Source organism: Scylla paramamosain, chromosome 16 (assembly GCF_035594125.1).
Source record: "Scylla paramamosain isolate STU-SP2022 chromosome 16, ASM3559412v1, whole genome shotgun sequence".
NCBI classification, from domain to species: Eukaryota; Metazoa; Arthropoda; class Malacostraca; order Decapoda; family Portunidae; genus Scylla; species Scylla paramamosain.
Genome location: NC_087166.1, coordinates 13055400 through 13070440, shown reverse-complemented (window position 1 = coordinate 13070440; position 15041 = coordinate 13055400). Strand labels below are relative to the sequence as shown.

Genomic DNA, 15041 nt, shown 5'->3' with positions numbered 1-15041 from the left:
GTAAACAAACATGGCGAACGGGGCGGAGCCATCGGCCGCTGGTCCCGAGCTTGAGGCCGGTGTAGAGGACACAGAGAGGGGCGAGGAGGCTAAAATAGCACATAATGAAAGCCCAGGGAATGCGGAGACAACCCCAGCAGTCAATGGCGTGGAGGTTCACTGGGGCTTCTCCCTATCAGACCTGTACCGGATCGCTCTTAAGTTTTATAAAGGTACGTGGCTGGAATATTTGCGTATCCCCGCCGCTCTGGCACATATTTCGTCCTTGTCAGTCTTAATTCGCTATGATCTTGGAAGTTACTTGCTCAGGTTTAGTTTGCTATGAGAAAGCTATGTTAAATAACCCCATTTGTGAGAGAATATGTGCTAGCGATGACCTGTCAGGCTGCCCCAGTGCTGGCCAGTAACATCGTAGCTCTACATACGATACACCTGACTTCCCTGTATTATATGGAGGCAGTGGTTCAGGTTTTATCTGATACAGGAAAGCTACGTTAATTTCATTGGCAAGGGGAATGTGTTACTGAGAGGGCTTCTGCTGAGCTGCCTCGATGCTGGCCGGTAGTGTCAGTGCACTGAGTGCTTCCTCAGCTCCTGCCATTGCTGGTCTCAGTCTCTGGCACGTGAGAAGTATTTTACCATTGTTAGGGAGAGACATGCCACACACTGACCATATTACAACAGAATATCATCTGAAGTGGTATTATTCAAGTAATTGTTGGTGAAATTCAAGGAGTCATGTGCTTATCTGAAAATGTTATTGTGCTAGCTATTGATATCAGTATATAGCTTATTTTACTGATCTTTCTGGTCAGGCTGTCAGACTCACACATGTTGTCCACTCTCCATATGAAGTTTTGATCCATAGAGTAATAACTATTTGTGTATTGCAGAAAAAGAGGGCAAGGCTGTCCACCTTGGCTATGGTGAGAAGTGTGCCCTGGTCGGCTTGACCCAGCAGGTGACCCACGGCCCCTTTGATCCATCGTCCTCACCTCCTGTGGGTGTGCTGGACGTTGTGGGCAAGGACAGGAGGTGAGGCAGAGGGCAGCTTGCCACTTCTTTTATGTTTTCTGTGGTCTTGACAGTAATGAGACACAGCTGAGCAACACTTCTTGTGGCTGGGTTAGGTGTATACTGCCTCTGTGTTCCAGGCATATTTAAGTGTGAATGTCCAGTCCGAGAAATTAGTTTCTTTCCAAGAGAACAGGAATATTGATAGGAACTGAGATTTTAATATAATTGTTTTGTTAATTGTTTTCTCTCCCAAAAGTCAATATCATGATAATGTACAACAAGTAACATCTATTTTGTCCTTAACAAATGATAATGCCAAAGCAAATCATGTCTGTCAGTGTATTTGTTTACCGTGCACCACTGTTAACCTTGCCGTGACCCCTGCAGGCTGGCGTGGCAAGCCCTGGGGCCCATGACAAGGGAGGAGGCTAAGCAGCAGTTCATTAACAAACTCTCGGATCTCGTGCCAACCTTCCGCCCATACGTGGAAGCTTTGTGGGCCGACAAGGTGGAGAAGGAGAGACTAGCGTGAGTTCTTTGTTATGTGCTAATTTCTGTAATATTTTCCTCAGATTAACTGCCACTTATAAGCCACTACTAAGCCTCTTGAATGCTAAAACCAAAGTCTGGCTGTAAGAACCAGTAAAAAATAGATAAATAAATATAAATAAATAAATAAATAAATAAATAAGCCTCTTGATGGAAGGCGCAAGGGACAGAAACAACTGGAGGAAACGCATACATGGTGCCAACCCCTGACTGTAAGGAAACAGGGAAAGGAGAAGACTAAGGGTGTGGGCAGTTGATGCTTACAATCTAGATGTGATGTTTGCTCTAAATTTAATATGTCAGTAAATATAGGTCTCTGTACACCTTTCCTCAAGACCTAACAGTTTAATCTCACCATGGAGTAAGAAATGTAGACCAAACCCTCCAGGATCATATTGAGGGTGACACACCTTTGGTCTTACAGGAGAGAAGAAGAGGAACGGCAGAAGGAAGAGGAAGAGAGAAGAAAGCAGGAAGAAGAGGAGCAGAGAAAGGAAGAGGAAGAGAGGAAAAAGCAGGAGGAGACTAAGTATGTACAGTACAGCCTTAGAGTAATGTGATGGTCGTGTTAGCTTAAGTCATGTCTTGTAACATACCATACAATCACACACACCACACAGCCATTACTGGAAAAGGAGTCATTATACACCACATTTCAGGCGGCAGATCCAGGAAGCGCTCAACCAGCAAACATACGACCAGTTCAGGAAATACGCAGAGCAACAGTACCCAGGCAACCCTGAGCAGGTGAGGCAGTGTGTGTGTTTACTGGAGGTGTGAAGAGTATACAGGTGAAAGGATTGCACCTTATAGAAGTTCCATTGAGGCTGCATGTATATGGGGAAATTGAAGAACCATTACATTGAGACCTGGGCTTGTACTCAGAAATGCTTTGCTCTCACCATGACTATTTTAGGCATTTTCAGTAGTGTCAGCGACAAGTCAAACGCTTTGCCCAAAAGGCATATGGAAGTATACATGCCCATCAGAGTGTTTGCCTTTCCAGGCCAAAAAAGGTAAACAACCAATCAGCAAGTATTAGGAACATCAGAACATTATTTAAGTTCCTATAGGAAATGTATTTTTGAAGAATAAAATATAAAATATAATGATTCTTGAGACCAAGAAGGTTGGTGTTGTATAAAGAAATATTTCTTTTCTTGTCATTTCACATTAAAAGAACCTGAAAGTGACATAAAACAAGGGAAAGAAGGGAAGATGCTGCATTTTCTGTTGATATTTCGCATCTTTTTGACTGATAGCCATTTTGCTTGACTCTTTTTCGAGGCCGTGACTTTAATCCCGGAGAAGAGCTGTTTTTTTTTGTGTGTGTGAATGTGTTTCTTGTATCATCTCTTAAGATAATCATGTGCAGGCAAGGAAATATATGTTTTTGCAATATTATAGTTGACATGAAACTAAAGCAGAGAGAAAATCATAATTGGCTAAGAATTTGTACATGTGAAGTCTAAGCTTGAGCATGTGCTGCCGCCACACACCTCACATGCTCTCCTCTGCTCTGTCTGTTGCTGACCTGAAAAGCTCCTCTTCCCAAGAAAGTAGAATAAGAATCTTAAGTAATGGAAGATTTTATTAATAACTTTTCCTGTATCTTAATGAATTACTACCTAGATTGTACTGAGTGATTGTACATGACAGTTTTTCCCAGGGGTGGTAGCGCCTGTAGTCCGGCAGCAGGGCTGTGAATCGTGTTTAGTAGAAAATCAAACACTATATACTGTGCTGGACCACTACTGAAGATGCTTTTTCAGAGGCCACAGAGATGATTAGCTGTATTTTCAAGAGTTCTTCTTGGGTTGATAATGTAGAAATCTTGTTAGTTTGTCATTGGAACTGTAAAAACATTCTTAAAAACCCATGTCACTTCAACTTAAGCCTTTTGAATGTAGTGGAAGTGTGGGCAGAAGTGTTTCAGATGCTTCTTGGTGATGTAGGGATGTCTGGATCAGTGCACTTTGCTCATGGCAGGAAGACTGCTGACAGCTACTGCACAGTCAGGCTTTATACATTATTATGCATCTCTAGGGAGTAAAAAAGAATTGTTGCATAAGTAGAGGAAGGTCTTAGTCATAAAGGGAAGGCACTCACTATATTCTGCTATAAAGTAATGATACAAAGAGCCTTCCAGTAGCTCATTGGTTTTGTAGATTTACACCCCTACATGTTCCCTCATTCCATTGCATAAGTAGAGGCAGGTCTGAGTCCCAAAGGTGTGGGAACCCTAGCCAGCCAGTCACATGTGCTCTTGGCTTTGTCAAAGTGTTCCTAGGTGCCCTTTCTGTACTCTTATTTGCTGCCACTAGAATAAGAACCTACTTATATTGTAGGTCCACCTGGACCTCAAGAAATGACCTATACAACCCACAAACGCAGTGGTTCTTAACCTTTTTTGGCTGCGACCCAAAATCCTATCCAGATTGGCCATGGCAACCTGTATACCTTCATAAGTAGTAGTAGTAGTAGTAGCAGTAGCAGTAGCAGTAGTAGTAGTAGTAGTAGTAATAGTAGTATTAGCAGCAGAAGTATGTGTAGTAGTACTAGTAGTAGAAGCCATAGATTTGGAGTACTAGTAATAGCAGAAGCTGTAGATTCAGGGTACTAGTTGTAGTAGAAATGTAAATATGCTTTACAGTCAAACACATGATGTGCACCAATATAATATTTACTGAAAACAGTAATATACAACAATTATAGGAAAAAAAAATTAAATGAAGACTGTCGTGTCATGCCCCTCACTTTCTCAGTTGAAAGATATGACATGGCGTTGGTGTGACGCTGACACATCACCTCCCGACTCTCTTCGCACCCTCTTCTCCCTCCCCTGACTTCTCCCTCCCTCCATCCACTTTTCAAATATCAACCAACAGTTTGATTTGAAAGGCAAGAGTAGATGTAGGCTGTTTTTCACCTCAATTAAGTTGTGTTTCTATGATTTGCTTAGCCTTAGATGTTAATGACTTATGTATTTTATACACGGGATTAATACTTTTATAACATTTTGAGTAGGTATGCTGGAGAAAATATTGTGTACATATCCTTGGTGACCCATTGAAATGGCCTGGCAACACAATTTTGGGTCATGACCCAGGGATTAAGAACCACTGCACAAAAAGGAAGATGGTCACTGTATTCTGCTATAAAGAAGTGATAGAAAGATTACTCCAGCAGCAAAGCAAATTGTTACAGGAGATTTACCATCCCCCATGTTCCCTCATTTTATTCCAGTAGCAAAACAAAGTGGTGCAGCAGATTTACACCACATGTTCCCTTATTCTATTTTTTCTTTTCCTTTGCCATGGTGACTGAGCAGCAAGCAGTCCTCATCAGGCAGCTGCAGGACCAGCACTACCAGCAGTACATGCAGCAGGTCTACCAACAGCAGCTTCTCCTACAGCAACAACAGCAGCAGCAACAGAATCAACAAGAACACAGCAATGATGCTGATGATGTGAATGAGCAGGTAAAAAAAAGAAACTAGGTGACTGATCAACTTTGGATGTCAGAACAGCAGATCTCAAGATACGTATATGCATTTTCATGGTAAAAATGCACATCCTACTTGCAGGGTGGCCAAGACAGCCAGACAGATGGAGGGGAGGAGAGCCCAGGCCCTGCAGAGAATGGCCATGACTCTGAAGCAGAAGGGGAGTCAGAGGAGGATGAGGAGGACGGTGAGTCATCATTCTCTGTGCATTGCTGAAGCTTGATGTTGACCCAGGATTCTATTTCTAGTACTCTGGCAGCTGTCATTGAGCTTAAACCATTTGCATATCTATCCATTTGTCTATCTATCAGTATCAGCTCAGAATTCTATTTCTAGTACTCTGAGATCCATTACTGGTCTTAAAACTATTTGCACATCTATCAGTTTGTCTGTCTATCAGTATTGGCTCAGGGTTTTATTTCTAGTATTCTGACACCCATTACTGATCTTAAACCATTCACCCATCCCTCTATTTATCTATCTGTCTGTCAATATTGGCTCAGGATATAATTTCTAGCACTCTGATACACATTACTGGTCTTAAACCATTCACCCATCTCTATTTGTCTATCATCAATCAATATCACGTTAGGATTCTATTTTCTAGTACTCTGACACCCATTACTGATCTTAAACCACTGACCCATCTCTGTCTATCTATCTATCTATCTGACTTAGTTCAAGCTTATGGCATCACACTTGCTGTTCATGGGCCTGTTACTTTTCAGACTCCAGCCAGAATGTTGCTCCAGCCTCCATGTGGACGAGGAGAGACATCAAGGACTTCAAGGAGTCCATCAAACATGAAGGAGGAGACTCAGTCATCAAAGTTGGCCACGGGGAGACTGTCACTGTAAGGCTCCAATCTTTGCCATCACATGTTCTTTCAATCTGCAGCCTAGGAAGATGATATTCCATTCTTTTATTAGCATTTCTGTATTCTAGGTTTTCATTATCCTTTTTTTTATGATAGCACCTCTTCATTTTTGTTATTTCCTGCCTGTGATCTTTTTATTTAATGTGCACTAAAAGCCCCACCTAAATCATTGCCGAATATCTCGGGTGTTGGAGAGGTTGGACACTTTCGTGCCCTCAGGTAAGTGTTGGATATCTCATATTGTCAACCAAGATATATGGGGTAAGTCAGGTAGACGCCTGATATCTCAAATTGTTCTCTGAGACTGGGCACTCAGGGAGACATCATATGTGCATCTAATGTACTATTATACTGTAGAGTGTCACATCTTGTGTTCTCCTCATTTATCCAAATAAAGGAATAAGAGAACATTAACACTGACTGAAGTGACCTTTGGCTTTAACACACACACACAGCAGAAGAAATTGTGGTGAGGTGTGTGGTGCTGTTGAAACAGGCGAGTGTGGGGAGGCTGTGACGCCATCAGTGCTGCCAATCTTAGCTGCTGAAACAGGCGAGTGTGGGGACACTGTAACACCATCAGTGGTGCCAGTGCTTAGAAAAAGATTTTTCATTATGTGCACCAGAAAAGATGGATACATATTTAGATATTAGATATTAGATATATAATTTAAATACCAAATATTAATTTTTTCCCCCCATACAGTGCACGATACATAACCATCTGGGGTTTACAATAGTATACACGCTGAAAACACTGTCTGCTCTCTGTACAACCTTTGTCCTGCTGCACCACAGACAGCTGGTGTTCCTGCCTGACTCCTGCTCTGTGTGCTGGTCTTCATCATAGCTGCTAAGGCCACATCTAGTTTTCCCTGATAACTCAGATTTTTGGACATCTTGGATTGCTGTTCCTCATAATTAATCCAGCTTGGGTGGGGTTTACTGTAATTCATCCTACTCCTGTCCCATGGAACTCCCTCAAGAAGACAGCCAGGATAGAAAAGTCTCCATTTGATTCTATCATTTACTCTTTCACCATCCATACATCCCACTCATACCTCTCTGCTGGGTATAACACACTCCTTCAGCGCGTGCGCACACACACACACACACACACACACACACACACACACACACACACACACACACACACACACACACACACACACACACACACACACTGTCTCTGTCTCTGTCTCTGTCTCTGTCTCTGTCTCTACACACCTCAGGAACACCCACTAAGCCTTCCATCTGTCCCATCATTCCAACAATTTATTTTTAGTCCTCTCCATCCTAATCAACGATAATAACAACATCCATGAGAAAAAACACCCTTAAGAACCAGACAAGACATCTCTAGATTTCAAAAATAGTCGTGACAAGAGAAAAAAGATGAGAACATATACTTGTGCCTTTATTGCCAACACCTCAAGCATGACCTCTGAGCCTCCCTGTCTCCGCAGGTTCGGGTGCCCACGCATGAGGATGGGACTTGCCTCTTCTGGGAGTTTGCCACTGACAATTATGACATCGGATTTGGAGTTTACTTTGAGTGGACGAAGGACTCCAGCAATGTAGTGTCTGTGCACATATCAGAGAGTGAGGACGAGGAGGAGGAGGAAGAGCCTGAAGGTACTGCTCTTGTTGCCTTTCCCCTGTATTTGTGATGAGGTTTTCTCTGTTGTGTTCGGTGATAGAGTGGTCATAAGAGTCTAATAGTTAAGCGCCTGCTGTGTGCATTATAGATAGTGATGTGTCAGTGTATGTGGTAGTATATTAAAGACAAAAGGTATGATATGACATGGAAGTGAAGTAAGTGATATAATGAGTAGTGATAGTGATGATGGTGGCATACTGCAGGTAAAGAGCATAGTATTCCATGGGAGTGAGATAGATGGGGTATAATGAGCAGTGATGATGGTGATGGTGGTGGTGTATTACAGGTGAGGCATAGGACATGGAGAGGCTAGTGAGATAGATGGGGTATAATGAGCAGTGATGGTGATGATGATGGCAGAGAAGTGGGATATAATGAGTAGCAATAGTGATGTTGATGTGTACTACAGGTGAGGGGGATGATGTAGAGAGGCTGGCTGGTAGGAAGTCTGAGAGTGGTCGGCCAGCCCAGTCGGTGATCATCCCTGTGTACCGCCGGGACTGCTATGAGGAGGTGTATGCTGGCTCACACTCCTACCCTGGCACTGGTGTCTACCTCCTCAAGTTTGACAACTCGTACTCCCTTTGGCGCAGCAAGACGCTCTACTACCGTGTCTACTACACCAGGTGAGGCAGCCCCGCCCCCTCCTGCGCCGCGGCCCGCCGGCCTCGTGATGGGGCGCGCCAGCCCCTCTTGTGGGAGGTGTAGGTCTGTCTGGCCGCCTCAGCTAACAGCAAGGACAAATTTTGCTATTTTTGTATATATATTTTTCAGGAGGTTTAGGTTTTTCATCAAAAATACGCTTGACTATTGTCCAGACTGTTTTTTTTTTTTTTTTTATCTTTTTCTTTCTTTTTTTCTTTTGCAGTGTACATGTCCGACTGTGGCATGTATGTGTTTGTTTTGAGCTTTTCCTTGATAGATGTTACTTGCAGAGAAATCATGGTGTGAAATCAGTTGTATATATATATATGTAGAGATGATCAAGCTCAACTGTTAATCTTTGTTAACCTAATGATGGCACTATCAGTCGTCTTGACATGTTTCTAGCATTAGAAATCTTCTTATGAACATTTGTTATCTCTGGTTGACTGTTGACACATGGAGGTTTGGCACGGCCATTTTCAGTTCTTTGTACTTGTCAGGGCTCTGCTTCCCTTTGTTCCCTGATGAACATCCAAGGCTTGTGGACATCTGCACCTGCAGATCCAAAAGCCTCTTGTTTACCTGTTTGGAGCTTACAGTGAGGTGTGTCTCAGTGGAACACTTCTTGATTGGCTTAAGTCAAAAGCAATACCATTGGCACAGTACAAATTTTCTTTGATAACAGCCACTGGTACTACTCTTTCAATTAGAATATCTTGATGGCAGAAGTGAATCTGCAAAAATATTTCCATGTCAATCAAACCAGGAGGCCATCTGAGAGACCTCACACGTCCACCAGTCCCAGGCCAGCAGGACACCGTGCATGTGTGGATTGGTGTGAAGCATTTGTGGATTATTCCAAATTTTGCATTTTAAAGAAACAAGTGAGCAAAAGCTGTAAGAGGCTATGAGCAATTTGAGGTTTTGAGCACATTCACTGTTGGCAATGTTAAGTGATACACAGACTCACTGGGAGTGCACTTTTTTTTTTGTCACTGGTATTCCTTCCACACTTATATGAAACATTGACTGTGTTGTTTGGACTGATCTGATGCTTACAGAATACATGTTTGTGTTTGCCAGTGTGTTTTCATTGCAGTAAAAAACTCCTGATGCTTGTGTTGTCTGGTGCATGCACAAATACCAGTGCTTCCATGTAGAGGAGCTCAAGAGCCTGGCAAGTTAGCCGCTGGGCTCATTTCGTAGCTTTGCTTTGAGCTGTTGGGCTCCACACGTCATGCCAGTTTACTGTTCTCAATTTCCATGACTTCCAGAAACAGGAGAGTGAAGGAAACTTGGTTTTTTCTCTGAGATATTTCCTTTACATGTGCAGTTTTGTAAGAGGTCTAAACTAGTGAGTGTTAAGAATATGACTACTTAATTATGGTAGAAAGTGGCAGTGGTGTACAGATGTAGATGGATGATGATGTGACATGAATCCTGAGTGATGGATGCATCTCAAGAATTACCAGACAGAAAGTGAAATCAAAGCAAAGAGGGAGGCATTTTCCTTGATACTAAAATCTAAATGTGCACACTAGGACACCTGCTGTAGGCCCAGAGTGATGCATAGGAGGTGCCGTACAAGTTGGGGAAGATGCTGCTTACTTTCTTGGGACATATTCAATCTGATAACTGATGGGCAAACAATCGGCAGTTCCCTTATTCTTCTATGGTCTAAATATGCACCTAGATACTAATCATCTGACCTCAGAAACACTTCATTTCTATGTTGATTAGAGCAGGTATACTTCAGGTCTGGCACCTTCATGAGGTCAAAGTTCATTTTTTTTTATTTCACTGAATTTGAAGTGCATTATAAAAGCATATGTTTATTTATGAATGTAAAGGTTAGTTGTTATAGTTTGTTAACACCCTAACTATAGGACAGACAAGTTTGATCTTTCTCATTTTTTTCTGTGATGACAGATATAAATTCTTGAATGACTCAAGCATTCATTATTGAAGCCTTATGTTATTCAACATAGCAAACATATGCTTTTAAAATACAAAGCAAAAAATATTTACTTACGATTATAATTGCACTAAACTTGTTTATTCTTCTGGATTCAGTGATACAGCCACCAGCCAGGATTCCCACACTAAAACATCATCATCATCTTACAATGCAACCTAAAATATCTACAAGACCCAGTGAAGTTGCATTGTCACCGCAGAAAAATGGTGGTAAACCTGTGCACATCATGAATGCATGAAGAAAAGTGTGTGTGTGTGTGTGTGTGTGTGTGTGTGTGAGAGAGAGAGAGAGAGAGAGAGAGAGAGAGAGAGAGAGAGAGAGAGAGAGAGGGCACACATGTTGGAGTGCACCAAAGGCAAAGCTTTGACAAAGAGAATGATAAGCTGTAATCATGCTTGTATATTTAGAAGCAATAATCTCCTGCCCACACACCAGCTGTGGCTGTGTATGGACCAGTGAGAGTCGGGAGGTGACAGACAACTGAACCGCCTCATTCCTTCTCCCTTACTTCATGGAGCAGTGAAAGAGGAAATAGATGAAGCCACATTTTCCTCTTCCTTCCTCTCAGAAGTTAGCAGGCATGGGTGTGAGGCTGTCTGTCATCTACCTGTCACTTGCTAGTCTGCTTCTTGGCTGCAAAGGGTGGTGACTGCTTCTAAGCTCTGTGTTATAAGGAATTCTGCCCACATGTTCTAACCATGTTAGCTGGTTTTCCTACAAGCTGATTAGTGCTGTATTATGTACTTATGAGTAGCTATTGCATTTTTAATGTACAGTTATCACACTTATATTTGGGTGATGCTTCTTCAATGAGATAAATGTAGTGAATTCCTTGATTTATGGCTATTTTTCTGTTTTGAAAGTGGCAGCACTACATGAGAGGAATTTATGAAAACATTACAAGAAAGGCTTGCTGTGGAAAACCCTGTGTTAGCTTTGCCAGCATGTACTCAGTTTCCTTGTGTTCTCTATACATATAACAGAAAAGGAAATGCAGATTGCAACAAGCTAAGCAACTGCTGTAAAGAATTGATGCATACTGAACCTACACATGCATTTAATAAGAATAAACCCCAATGTGTACATATATCACTACACAAGATACTAATTGTTACTGTGTGGATGATCCTTAGTGTGTACATTAGGTAGAATTTTAGCCTGTTTTCTGGATTTGCTGCTGCAGCCGATAGTGTTAGATCTCTGTTGACTTATGGAGAGTTTCCCCAATTTGACTTTGTTCATTTTTCCTGGAGCTGTTGATGGGGAGACCAGAGAGGGTTGAGAGGGGACTGTGGGGATGGGTGATAGAGAGCCAAGGGTATGTTGGAGAGTGATGTAGCTGAGATGGTGAGTGGGTGATGGAACCAAGGGTATGGTGATTGGGTGACAGAGCTAAGGGTAATGCAGCTGTGGGATTGTGACTGGGTGACAGGAAAGCTCTTAGGGGTGAAGTAAAGCTCTTGATCAAACATTCATGACACAGTGCAGTGGTTGGTGTTGCAAATTGATATTATTGGAAACTAAACAATTGTGAAAGATTCAGTGTATTGGCAAGATTACATGTGGCATTTAAGTGAAAACTTTTTTTTTGCAGATAAATTGTATACTTATGTAAACTATAATGTTACCTGAGCTAATTTAGATAATACAAGTTAGTGTTTATTTTGTTAACTTAGAGTTTAAGTTGATAATGAATGTAAAATTAGATACATTAAATTGTTTTTCTTTGGGGGAAATTTAAGTAAATGGTGAGGGTGATATGGTGAGTGATGGTGAAGGCAGGAAACTGAGCTAAGCTGTTGATGTAGATAGTGTCTGATGCAAATGGAAAAGCTTTATATTCATACTGAATAAAATATAATTGAATACACATCTTTTCATTGTGCCATGTACCCACTGAGCACTTATTGTTGAAAGAGAATGTACGGTGAGTAAACTGATGTCTTAATTATGTAGGTAACTTAAGAAGAGAAGAGTACATGTGACTAATATGAAGTGACAACAATAACATATTCAGCTGGTTAGCTGAGAGAGAGAGAGAGAGAAAGAGAGAGGGATTATATGTAGAATGCCTAGTAATCTGGGCCATTGCTATTTTAACTCCTGTGTTTAGAGTTGAGAAGTAGGTCAATGGGTGTTTTGGCCGCGCGACTTAGCAACGCCTAGCAAATGCTGATGTACTTAGGAGGTCGAAACGGGCTACCGAGTCGTGTCAGCGAGCCACCCGTGTGAAAAGGCTCGCTGCAAAGAAAAGAATCGCTGCTGCAGGCTCACTCAGCCTCACTCAGTTGTATCATGGAATCTGATGAGGAAGTTGTTTCTATCCTACTTCTGCATGTTTTTTTTTTTTCTAGTGAAATCCGTATTCTTCATAAAGTTATAACATAATGATCTTCTAAACCAAACTTCTTGTCCTATCCACTCCTACGCTGATGATACCACCCTGCACTTTTCCATGCCTTTTCATAGACATCCAACCCTTCAGGAGGTAAACATTTCACGCAGGGAAGCCACAGAATGCTTGACTTCTGATCTTTCTAAAATTTCTGATTGGGGCAGAGCAAACTTGGTACTGTTCAATGCCTCAAAAACTCAATTCCTCCATCTATCAACTCGACACAACCCTCCAGACAACTATTCCCTCTTCTTCAATGACATTCAACTGTCCCCTTCTTCTACACTGAACATCCTCGGTCTGTTCTTTACTTATAATCTGAACTGGAAACTTCGCATCTCATCTCTAGCTAAAACAGCATCTATGAAGTTAGGTGTTCTGAGACGTCTCCGCCAGTTTTTCTCACCCTCCAGCTGCTAACTCTGTACAAGGGCCTTATCCGTCCATGTATGGAGTATGCTTCACATGTCTTGTGGGGGGTGGTTCCACTCACACTGCTCTTCTAGACAGGGTGGAATCAAAAGCTTTTCGTCTCATGAACTCCTCTCCTCCAACTGACTGTCTTCAGCCTCTCTCTCACCGCCGCAATGTTGCATATCTAGCTGTCTTCTACCGCTGCTTTCATGCTAACTGCTCTTCTGATCTTGCTAACTGCATGCCTCCCCTCCTTCCGTGGCCTCGCTGCACAAGACTTTCTTCTTTCTCTCACCCCTATTCTGTCCACCTCTCTAACGCGAGAGTTAACCAGTATTCTCAATCATTCATCCCTTTCTCTGGTAAACTCTGGAACTCCCTGCCTGCTTCTGTATTTCCACCTTCCTATGACTTGAATTCCTTCAAGAGGAAGGTTTCAAGACACTTATCCATCAATTTTTGACTACTGCTTTGACCCTTTAATGGGACTGGCATTTCAGTGGACTTTTTTTTTTATTGGATTTTTGTTGCCCTTGGCCAGTGTCCTTCCTACATATAAAAAAAAAAAATGTGTCACAGCTATGGCAGATGCGTGTCATAACTTAGAACGTCTATCATAAGTCGTATTTTATAAGTTATGACTTAAGAGAAACCGTCTAACATAACCATCTGCTACATGTAGCGCTTACTTGATTTCAAATACTAAAAGATGAAGTAAAAGCTGCCTTTAATAAAATTTTTTCGTTGGTATAAATATTTCCTTCATTTTTATGGACTGGGAGAAGAGACACAGTTGATAAGATAGTAGTTCAGTTTTTAAATTACGGTAATCCCGTAGGAGCGCCTCAATGAAAACAGTTTTCAAGTGGTTTGGTGGCAAGGACAGCTCTCTCGACGATCCCCAAGACCATCACTAATGCACAAATGTATTTTCACGGTACCTTTTCCCGACATAAGGTACGTGAGTGTTTTGATCATCTTAATTTCAGGGGTAAGTGGATTTCTCCTTTCTCTGTCACTCTGTAAGATTTCCCTCACTTGACTGGTGAAAAAGAGAATACCTGCACGTTCTTTTGATGAATTCCGTGTCACTAAGTTCCCGAGGTCAGGCGATTCGTTCGCTCAGTCGCGCGCGTCGCACGCTCGTATGAAAGCTCACTGACGAAAACAATAAGAAGCTATGGAAAGCTACTTCCCCGCGACTCGGCAGCGCTGCCGAATTGCGCGACCAAAACGCCCAAGTGAAGGGCCAACATAAGGGAAAGGTTGGTGTTGGAAGGAAGCAAAGGGTTAGTGGGAAGGTTGGAGTGAGATGAAGGAATCAAATACAAGGAAACGGGTTGGGACAGAGAAGATTATATAGTCAGGAGGAAGAAGGCTGGAGAGAGGGAGGCTGTGCTAGTTGCATTTCACAACAAACATGGCGTAACTGATACTAGGAATGGATCTATTGGTACCTCTTTCCTCTCTCCCTCACCAGACACAAGGTCCACGACATTATTAATAATGTTGCGTGCAAAGCTTACTCACTTACACAAAGCAATGTTCCAGGTACTCGTAGACACCATGCAAACAACTTCAAGCCAATATGCCGGCCTTTCTTATCCTGCGAAAAAGTGAACACCCACAGTAATAGTCTGCTGTGGAAATTATGACTAAAAATTGTCCCCTTATGAATTACAAGCACAATATAGTGTGACAAAGACACACGACCAGACAGACAGACAGACGGACGCATGACGGCCAGACTCACTTTTCTCCATGTGACATTTTACACTTGAATGATGAACTGCTAAAAATATAATTAATATAAGCAGGAACATTAGCAATGCATTAAAATTTCACTTTTTGCTCGACTACAATAAAAGGAAAGGCTGGGACGCCCCTGCTATGTTGAATTTCACCTTTCTGCACTCAAGTATAGAAATTATTTGGCTGATTCTTTTTAGGAAATATATTTCTTTTTTCATGAGTGTTAGTGGTAGTAGTAGCAGCAGCAGT

At 42.0% G+C, this 15041-nt stretch overlaps 1 protein-coding gene across 2 annotated transcripts; it reads left to right on the top strand.

Annotated features, from left to right (window-relative positions):
• LOC135108068 (Golgi resident protein GCP60-like) lies at positions 1–12099 on the top strand. Of its 2 annotated transcripts, XM_064018672.1 has the most exons (11): positions 1–212; positions 894–1035; positions 1405–1545; positions 1991–2095; positions 2226–2313; positions 4898–5047; positions 5153–5258; positions 5800–5924; positions 7415–7583; positions 8018–8234; positions 10327–12099. In XM_064018672.1, exons 1-11 carry the CDS (start codon positions 11–13, stop codon positions 10388–10390), a joined length of 1509 nt encoding a protein of 502 aa, XP_063874742.1. In that variant the 5' UTR covers positions 1–10; the 3' UTR covers positions 10391–12099. The 2 variants fall into 2 exon arrangements, with proteins under 2 accessions (XP_063874742.1, XP_063874744.1); XM_064018674.1 differs by having other exon boundaries at positions 8018–12099.
• The last annotated feature ends 2942 nt before the right edge of the window (positions 12100–15041 follow it).

Excerpts from the sequence above, each read along its gene's own strand:
- LOC135108068 (XM_064018672.1), top strand. The coding sequence starts at position 11 with ATGGCGAACGGGGCGGAGCCATCGGCCGCTGGTCCCGAGCTTGAGGCC. Across the intron at positions 5,048-5,152 it reads CTGATGATGTGAATGAGCAG|GGTGGCCAAGACAGCCAGAC; the intron begins GTAAAAAAAAGA and ends TCCTACTTGCAG. Across the intron at positions 5,925-7,414 it reads GCCACGGGGAGACTGTCACT|GTTCGGGTGCCCACGCATGA; the intron begins GTAAGGCTCCAA and ends CTGTCTCCGCAG.